We start from the raw sequence: 10,098 nt of genomic DNA, 5'->3' as shown, positions 1-10,098 counted from the left end.
AATGCTAAGTCACAGCTTGAAGCAGTTACTGAGCACCTGGTGGAAAGGCAGGGCCAACCCAGGGGAGCTCAGGTGCATGCAATGCACCCCTTCCTAGACCTCATTTAAGGGCTGGCAGTGGAGACAAAGGTAGCTTGCTGGAGATCCCTGCCTACCTGAGGCCTTCCAAGGGTAAGTAGATTCTTTCTATTATTTCTTTATCCACAGACTTTGCTACTTTGCTGCCGTTGCTGTGCTTTCCGTTGTGTTATAGCGTTACAAGGACATAGGAATTGCAGTCTTCTTCCCCTCCTGTTTGTCTGAGTGGCTGTGGTAGTTTTGGTGGCAAGTAGCAATGATTGTGCAGCCCGTTGACTTCAGAGATGAACTTGGTTCAGGGAATGAGGATCTAAGCCCATCCCTGTAGCTCCCTGCAGGAATGCAGAGTTATCCAGGGGAAAGGGCAATAGCATCAGAATGACTAATGCTGCTGAAGGGAGGGACTGGGCTTGGAGAAGTTCAGACTCTACTCAGGCTGTTGGGACTTGCAAGCAGTGCTTCGTAGAACATCGCTGTGCTGCAGGAGCTAGCAGTGAGACAGGCATCTCAGAGGCTTGGGCTATCATGGTCAAATACATGGCAGAGATGGCACCTTCCCATGTAGCAGCAGGTGGTGTGCTGACGGACCCATCTGCTGGTGGTGACACAGAATTGTTCTTGCTCGCTGCAGGAAGCCGGGTTTTGTCTGGGCTCAGTTCTCGGGGCTGCTCCTGCTGGGGCTGCCTGCGTTGGCAGAACAGGTTTTGTTTCACCTTCGAAGCTAAAACAGATTTGACACAATGAATTTATTAAGATAAGAGAGGCCACGCTGGCAAACAGTTTGTCGTAGCCGAGGCCTGTTTTGAATCAAGACAACGTGTCTGCCTGCTTCATGGGGTCAGGTTGGAAACCAGATGGGCTACTGGGAATAACCAGGTGAGGGTCTGCAGGGGCTGAGCAGCTGTGGGCTGCATGCTGGGTGGGATCAGCACTGGGGAAGGGGCAGATGTGGTCATTCTTTTTGCCTTTATTTTTGTTGTTGTTGTTGTCATGGTTAGCTTTGTGAGCTTGCATGTCCGCAGGGCGCCTCAGGACACTAAAGAAAGCCTTGGAAGAGGATCAGTGCCACGTAGAGAGCTAGTCTGGGTCTTGAGGGTCTGGCTGCTCAGTTCCCAAAATAAGCTCAGAGAAATGATTGTGAGAGCTTTCCTCTCCCTCCTCCTGTTGCCGACAGAACAAACTTGAGGGGAAAGACTGGAGAATGCCATCTGCTCCAGGCCTGCTCCCTCCTGACGATGGCTCCTGGGTGGTTTTTTGGCAAATGGTTCCAGTGGGGCTGTTCGCTGCCTGCTCTCTTGCTGGTATGGCAAGGCAAGGCACAAGGCTGTGCTTTGGCACAGTGCGTGAGCAGGAGGGAGGTGGAGGAGGGCCGTGGCGGGGTCAGATGCATCGGAGTGGGCTCAGAGTGGTATTTTTGGTTTGGTTTTTGTTTTTAAAGAAAGCCAGGGGAATGTGGTGGAGCTTTCCTACAGAAGAAACCGCGCTGGTCTGCGTTGTGCTGAGGTGACATTAAAACCCAGGCAGGAAAACGTCCTTCCCTCTTTATTCTTTTATCCTATTGCTTCTCTGCTACCCAGGGTCATCCCAATACCATTCGTGCGAGGCCGCGGCAGTGATGAATTGTGTGAGGCTGTGCAGAGACCTGCTCCAGAGGGAAGGCAAGTAAATGCATTAGCTACCATTCCTTGAGATATGCTTTCAGAGATGAAGGCTGATCTTTCATATCAAGGCTAAGATGACATTATATCTCTCCCTTCTGCTCAGAAGGTTTTATTCTAACACATTCTTGGCACAGCATCGCAAGAACCACCAATATTTCTATGAATTTTATTGAGCTTGCTTCCATAATGGGAGGCAGCAATCTGTTCTCTCCAACTTATTCCACCCTCCTCCTCCTCCTTGGGTGTAAAACTGAACTATAACCAAGAGTTTTAAAACAAGCTTGTTGGTGGCAAGTTCAATCTCCCATTGAGGAACTGGAAACCCTTCAGGTGAAATGTCCAGGATGCTTTTTCTGCTGAGATGCCTCTCATTGGGCTCAGTACATTCAAAGCTATTCAAGGCATGGGGTTTGTCCATCTCCTCCCGGGATGACTGCTCCTTCTGTCCCACTGCTGGAGGAGATGGCATTCCTTGTTTCCCGGTGTTCCGTGACATTTTCCAATCACATATGCAGTTAAACAACAGTCTCCAGGTTTGGAGCTGAGTTGTATTTCAAGAGCACACAAGTGTTTTCTGTGCTGGCCGTCTTACATCCCCTCTGCACCCCCAGGCCAAGTAATGTCCATTGTTTAGATCTCAGTGCTTTGTCACACAACCCATCCCAACTCTTCATAGATCTCCTAGGAACTGCTTTTCATTTGAGTGCGTGGAGTACTTTCAGGCACTGAAGAGCTTCCCCTGCCTGCCCTGCTCTGTGCAGGTGGGAGGTGAGCCCTCTGTCCCTCCATACATTATGCTGGGGGCCAGGGAACGGCTCCTTGCTCATGGATATGGATGTTGGGCTGAATAATGACATTCCAGAGAGGAGACACCAGCTCAGGGCAGCCGGAGGCCTAAGCACTGGCTGGGGAAATAGGCACAGAGCCTCTGGCTTCCTGTGGATTTGATTTTGGCTTGGATATTAGCAAGTATTTCTCCTCAGAAAGAATGGTTGGGTTCTGGCACAGCTGCCCAGGTGGAGTCACTGTCCCTGGAGGTGTTCAGGGACTGTGGAGATGTGGCACTGAGGGACGTGGTTGTGGGCATGGTGGGGGTGGGCTGACAGTTGGACTACATATTCTTAGAGGTCTTTTCCAAACCTAACGATTCTATTTATTCTATCTTAATGAACCTTCCCAACAGGAAGGGCACCCAAATGCCCCAAACCTGCATTCAGTATCATTCAGATCTCCCTGTCTTTCCCTTCTTGCTCTCCAGAGGGATGGTGATAGCAAATGATGCCCTCAAACACACTCCGTTCAGAAAACATAACTTTATTATTAGTTGCAATATACATTGTATTCCTTTAAGAATCCTAAACTTGTATATGGTTTCCCACTGAAAATACGTGTGTATGTATATATGCTTTTATATATGTATATATATATAAATGTACTTTATTGAACTGGGACACAACAAAACAAGAGAGACAAATTACTTGGAAAAATAAGTGTAATCTCCAAGGGTCTGTGCTGGCAGTGTGCTAAGGTGAGTGGTACAAAAAGAACAGGCTCCATGGAAAATGTGGTGGGCAGAGGGGAATGGTCTCCCAGTGCTACAGGTGGTGGCACGGATGGCAGTTGCACGTTGCTATTGCTCGGTCACGGATGCCACCTCTTCTCCAAGGCAGACTGGTCTCTGCACAGCAACATTCGTAAGGCCGGCTGTGCTCCCTGCACATGGTACCTGCTGCTGGGAAATAGCTTAATTACATTTCCCTTGGCAGTAGCTCTGCTCGTTGCTAATCTGGTCAGTGAAGGAAGGATTCCTCCAGGGCACGGGGAAACTGAACTGGGTCAATATAAAGTAGCTTACGTGCAGGGTAAGGGAGCAGCAGGTACATATTTGCTTGCTAACCTGATTTTCAATCACAGCTTCCCTTGGGCAGCCAGTACCACTGGACAGAGTTCCCCAGATGCACATAACTGCCTTCCTTTCCTTTCTTCCAAGCTGCAGATGTGTCGTGGGCGAGACATGCTCTGCAAGGCACTGACCGCAGACCCTGGGGCAGGCAGTGGGCTCTGACCCTCCTGCTCCCTGGCAAAGTGCTTGTCAATTTGGGACATAAAGAATGGGGGCATCGATCCGTTCCTCCTGACTTCCTGGGGAAAAGTGCTTTCAAAAATCCCACCCTCGAGTCATCATCGTGCTCTGACCCCTGCGACATCTGCCACTGCTGCATCACACTCGTGTGGCTCCTGCTCCTGGGGAGCCTTGTTCCCACCATGGTGCTGCTGTGCCTTTCCCAGCAGCATCTGGCACGGAGGGACCTTGCTTGGGAAAATGAATTTGAAGCAAAGCAACAGTGCGAGAGTGGCTGCAGGTTTAGCAGGGGTGGGTGGGAGCACCCAATTGCACAGGAATGGTGTTTTAATCACAAGTTGGCAGTGCTGGGAGAACTCCAAGTGGTTCCTCCCTTTAAGGGCAGGAGAACACAAGTGGAAAAGTGCTTGCATTCACCTCTATAACAGAGCTTTCCTGACTTGGGCCCGTAGGGGCGATTGTGAGGACACAACCTGCACCCATGCATCCTGCACGCCGGCGTGTTGATGGGTTCTGCCTGCTATTGCACTGAGGTCCCTTTCCTGGATCTCTCCAGAAGTGGCTCCAAGGGCAGGAGGGAGGGGTAAGACCCCCATGGTGGGCAGGATCCAGCCCAGGGCAGGGGCACCAGACCCCATAATGAGGTTTGTCCCTGTGGGAGAGGCCCCGTGTCCTCATTTGCAGAAGCGGAGGGAGAGGGGCAGGTACACGGCAGGAGGTGGGCAGGAGCTTGGCCACAATGTGGGGTCACGCGGTGGGTCTCCTGCTGGAGCAGTGGACCATGAAGATGCCCGCTGCTAATCCCTACCCACCAGATGCTCTCTGCTTCTCTATAGCGGGTTTTTCAGGACATTTTCCAACTGATGGAGGGGCAACAACATGTTATGACTGTAAAGTTATGGTGAGAGGGCTGGATCCTGATAGGACGACATTATTCCTCGCCAAGAGAATGAACAATTAACCTTTTTTAGCTTCTCCTCCCATTTCTTCCCCAGCTCCCAGCCACCTCTATATACATCATATATTATATTACTATATTCTCATATAACTCTGCTTTTTCAGTTTCAGTAGCGCAAATGATTAATTCCAAGAGGGAAAGGAAAAAGGAAAAAAAAAAAGGAAAGAAGGGAAAAAAAGCAGCCCCTACAACTATTTACAGAATAGTTCATCTTGCAGAGGCGATGGGGTTTGGCATTGGGAATAGCCTGGTTTGCAAATGCGCTGCGTGGGTTTGAGTCTACGCTCGTCCGCTCCTCTGCCAGGGCTGGGAAGGGACCGGGTGGTGGGGACAGGGAATCGAAACTGCAAAGTGGAAGATACTGGCTTCTTTAACATACCAAAAAATTATTGCAGTATAAATACACCCCCGCCGCCCCCGCGAAAGCAGAGAAGAGGAAGTGATGGAGGAAGCTCCGTGAGTGAGGGGAATCTCAGTAAAATTACCCAACCTGGAAGGCTTTGGGGGCCGCTCCCACAGCTGTCAGTGCTTCCTCAGATTATGACAAGGGTCATCTACACCAGTGAGTAACACCCACCCTGTGCCTCTTCCCCCACCCCTTACACTGTGCATGGCAAAATATCCCACGAGTCCCTCCACGCTAGATCTTTTCCAGAGAGAATTCTATTACAGAAAGCTTCTATTCCCAGAAAACCCCAGTAAGAGCTGCAGAAAGGATTGCTCTTAGGTCTGGCTGGTTTCTCCAGCTGCTGAAACCTTCTGGCTGACCCACGTCAGTATTTCTGTGAAGACGGAGGTGGTGACCTCAGGCAGCTCTTTGTGCAGCGCGTGGTAGGCTTCCTCATACACCTGCAGACAGGGAGAGAGCAGGGATTAGCACTGAACAAACACCTTCATGGGCAGAGCAGCCTTCAGCCCCTCTTGGCAACTCCCCTGGGTCCCATGCCTTGTCTGCTTTTTCTCCCAGGTGTGGTTGGACCAGATCTCAGTGGTCTTTCCAACCTTAACGATTCTCTGTATGTCAGGTTATCACACCAAAGGGATGCCGTTGGCTCCGGCACACTGCTTCAAAAAGAAGTCTACCATAGTGTCCCAGCTTCTGTGCTGATGGACCCTGCTCTGCTCAACCCAGGCACCCTGTTGCCCAACTCCAGGCATTCCTTCCTCCCCTGAAGGGCTGGGAACCTGCTTCATTTGCCAGGCACCAGCCCTGCTTCCCCCATTGCGACCCTTGCAGTGGGTGGTGCTGAGGCCTCTGCTTGCAGGACAGCATCCTAAAAATGGAGAAAGCAAGCTGACCTTCAGTGTTTTGTCCTGGCTCTGCACCGTGTCCATCAGTAAATAGGAGCCTTTGATATCACAGAGCTTGTCAGAAGAGCCGTGCAGCACCAGGATGGGCAAAGTCAGCTTGGGCAGAGCTCGCTCGATTCTGGTGATGGCATTCATCAGCTGGATGACAAAGGAGACCTTCATGCCACCGTGGTAGACCAGGGGGTCGGATGTGTAGGATTCCATCTGGCAAGGAGAGAGGGGTGATTTCAGGTTAGCAATATTTCATGCAGAAAGGACAGAGCAGGTGGTGAAAAGGTTCTTCCCTCAGCTTGCACGCTCATTTCCTGCTCAATCAAGACTTCCTGCCATCAGAGTCAGGGCCAACATCCTCACCATGGCTGCCAGTGAGTAATGGCTGCCCATTTCTTCCTAACTGACAGTGAGGAAGAAATTCTGTACTCAGAGGGCAGTGAGGCGGTGGCACAGCTGCCCAGAGCTGTGGGTACCCCATCCCTGGAGGCAATTAAGGCCAGGCTGGATGGGGCCTTGGGCAGCCTGAGCTGCTGTGGGGAAATCAGCCCACAGGTTGGAATGAGATGGTCTTTAGGGTCCCCTCCAACCTAAACCATTCTATGACCAAGGCCTGCAGGCAGCTGACACATCTGCTGCACAGCACCCATACACCAATGCTCTGCTCTGGGTACAGAGGATGCGGATGTAAGGATGGGATTAGGGATTAGGCAAAAAGAAAAAGCCAACAACTTGCTCAGCCAGACTGTGAGAGGCTAAAAATACACCCGAGCTGGTGCAGAAAGTTGCTAGGACGGAGTAGTTACTGCAGCAGGCAAATCTACAGTAAATATTTGTATACTGTACATGGAGACGGCCCACACAGGCACTGCCATCTCAATATTTGCCAGAATGCTTTGATTATGGGTTGGTCTCTGGCACAGCCTCCAGTTTCTCCCAGCCCTGGCAGATGTTTATAGAAACGATGGTTATTTATAGGTTAGCCAAAACCAGCCTTCTTCTCTCCTTGCAGACGCAGAGGTCTGTTGAAGTTCTTGCTTTACAGGAAGGTGAGGTCACTGTGAGGTTACCGGGGAGGGAGGAGGACACGATGTGGTGGGGCTTTCCGAGCTGCGGGCATTCATTTGCTAGGGGTGTGGAGCTGATTTCCTTCCTCAGCATCTCAAATGCGTTGGGGCACGAAGCACTGGAAATGGAGCTGGCAGGGAGGCACACGGTGCACACAGGTCTTTCTCAATTGCCTTCTTGTTTCATTGAATTCCATCAGCATTTTCATATTCGTAGAATCATTAAGATTGGAAAAGACCTCTAAGATCTTCCAGTCCAACTGCCCATCTGTCACCAGTATTGCCCACTAAACCCTGTCCCTGTGTCCCCTGTTTTGAGCAAACCCATTGGGTTGCACTGGCTACTTCTTGCTTCAGCTGAACCCACGTCTATGTTAGTGCTGCACTAAGGCAGCACAGCCTCGAGATGTTTTATTATTTATTATATTTTTAATTGAAGTACTTGAGGGAGAGGCAGAATTAGGAGGGCTGGGTGGGTGGACTGACAGAAGTTCCCTTCCCATGGAGTAAAATAATGTCGATGAATCCATGTGCATTATGCATCCGCAGTGCCATACATGCTAGGGGAATGACCTAATAGGTTTCTTTCTCTTGTTCTCTTCCTAAAGAACAGGGAAATTTTTTTAGCTACTGAGCTGTCAACAAATGTTTTTGTATAGATGATGGAAGAGGAAAAAATAATGACTTGATCCCAACTGAGATCCATCAGCAGTGAGTAGGAGGATCCTGTTGGTGGTGAACGAACGAAATCCTTGTCAGAGAGTTAATGCTCAGAGCATGGTGTGAGTGCAAAGCAGAAGCTTTGTCCACAGCTTTAAGCTAATAAACAAAAAATTAATAATTAAAAAGGAAAAGAAAGAAAAGATTTAGGAGCCTGCTGTTGCAGTGGAGGTGATTTACTCGTCCTGTTTCACTTTGAGACTTTTATGGGTTATGCTGTTATGCAGCTTGGAAGCAGGAGTGGGGTTTTGAGGTTGCACCTTGCTCTCTTTTGTGTCTCTTGCATTTGATATTGCACACAGATCAAATGAGCATCTCCATGCCATCCTGCATCGCAGTGCCTACACCCTGAGGACAGCCTGCTGAGAACACAGCCTCATCAGGAAATTCTTGGATGACATCCCAAAAACATTTCCAGAGAACGAAAAGTTGGCCGGGCAGAAGAATATGTTTAACATATAAATAATGGATGTTTCCAGCACACTGTGTGCTCTGAGGCCGTGCAACCCGAGTCCAAAGGGAGGGTGGAGTGTGTGCCAGTGGCAGCCAGAGGACGAGATGCTGTGGTGCCTTTGGTGAGTGCATTGCAGCCCGCAGCTGCTATGCCAGAGGCAGGTCCGTGTGCAGGTGGGCAGCAGCAGAGCAGGGAGGAGTGGGAGTCTTCTTCTGAGGACCACTCGAGCAGGCGCTGCCGAAGCAGACCTGTTCTCATGTGTTGTGAAATGCTCTCCCTTCCTGCACGGAAAGGGAAAGGGCAGAGGAAGAACAACACACGCAGGAAGCTCTTGAGACTTGGAGCATCACACAGCAGTGGGAGCAGCGGCAAATATTTGGGTGGAAAAAAAACCCCACAGGATAGCATTTCTTATAAATTGTTCCCATGGAATAGGGAAATATTTGGACAATGTTGTGTGGTAAATAAAGGAAGTTCACTGACACTTTTCTAAATGTGTTATGACCGGGTTGTCTCCCATCAGCACTGTTCTCTTGTTGTGCTCTGTAGTGCAGCAATTTCCAGCAGAAGGTCCTGCTGTTGGAAGCAGGTGTGCTTAAAAGTGCCGTCCTTAAAGAGCAGCCGTGACACACAGTGCCATGTAATGACCCTGAGCCAGGCAGAGCCACATGTCCCAGCCACGCTCACTGCTTGGGGATGGGGAACACCCTTGAATTCCTGGGCCAGAACCATGGAAGCCTGGTGACTATTCAATAGGACGAGAGGGTACAGCCTCAGGTTGTGCCAGGAAATATTCAGGTTGAGTATTAGGAAGAATTTATTCTCCAAAAGGGTGGCAATGCAGTGGCACAGCCGCCCAGGGAGTGGTGGAGTCACTGTCCCTGGAGGCGTTCCAGAACCATGGAGATGTGGCACTGAGGGACAGTGGTTGGAGGGCAATACTGGTGGTAGTTGGACAGTTGGACTAGATGATCACAGAGGTCTTTTCCAACCTTCATGATTCTGTGATTCTATTCCACGAGACTTCTTTTCTTTGCAGTTTCCTAACGGGTCAGTTAAAGGGAGGAACATGCTGAAGCTGATGCATTGCATTGCATCAGCTGACATCGTCTTTGCTCGTGATCCTTTCAGCTTCAATTCTAGCATTGCATGAACAGCAGGAGAAGTGACAGCATTTGTCAGTGGAACAACTTGCCGTGGCAGTGAGCTCTCCTGCTTTTGAGACATCTTTGGGTGCTGTGTTCTCCATTCAAACTGTCTGAAGTACACCAAGTTCTGGGTCATTCCCCAGTCTGAACCAAGCAACTTCACTCACCTGTAAACCGTGCCTCCCTGCTTGCTCTCCTCCCTCCACACAAGAAGGAAAGAGAATTGTCATGTGTTGTGGCAGCAGTTGCAAGGACCCCTGGCTGTGCCAATGGTGGCATGAATGGGCTGCAGTGGTTATTGCTAGGAGGGGATATGAATGGGAGAAGAGTCTCAAGCTATGGTGACACTGAGAGAAGTTGATCCTGGAACCACTCCATTCACATTGGCAGTGGAGCCGGAATTAGGTCGTTACAATGGCTGTTTCAATTACAGCTCACTTCAGTATTATTCCCAGGCACAGAAAGAATACATGATTTGTTTGGAAAGGCTGTGGCAGAGCCAGAGTGCAATCCAGGAGACCTTGCAGCAAGGTCTTTGGGGCAAGCATGCTTTTTTCGTCTGTCTGAATGCATTCAGCACAATGCCATCCTGCCACGTAAGCAGGAATACCAACCTCTGGCACTGGA

General features: G+C 50.0%; 1 protein-coding gene across 8 annotated transcripts in view; it reads right to left on the bottom strand.

Annotated features, from left to right (window-relative positions):
* Positions 1-3,037: 3,037 nt before the first annotated feature.
* The window catches only part of MGLL (monoglyceride lipase), a 98,684-nt gene continuing 91,623 nt past the window's right edge, over positions 3,038-10,098 (bottom strand). For all 8 annotated transcript variants that reach the window (XM_040646231.2, XM_046899905.1, XM_015293081.4 and 5 more), the window contains 2 exons: positions 6,080-6,295; positions 3,038-5,629 (listed from right to left, as the gene is read on the bottom strand). In XM_040646231.2, coding sequence (XP_040502165.1) covers positions 5,504-5,629; positions 6,080-6,295 — 342 coding nt within the window. In that variant the 3' untranslated portion in view covers positions 3,038-5,503. The remainder of the gene's footprint in view (positions 5,630-6,079; positions 6,296-10,098) is intronic.

Source organism: Gallus gallus, chromosome 12 (genome assembly GCF_016699485.2).
Source record: "Gallus gallus isolate bGalGal1 chromosome 12, bGalGal1.mat.broiler.GRCg7b, whole genome shotgun sequence".
Lineage (NCBI taxonomy): Eukaryota > Metazoa > Chordata > Aves > Galliformes > Phasianidae > Gallus > Gallus gallus.
The sequence above is the reverse complement of the archived record's forward strand: the minus strand, read 5'-3'. Positions and strand labels throughout refer to the sequence as shown.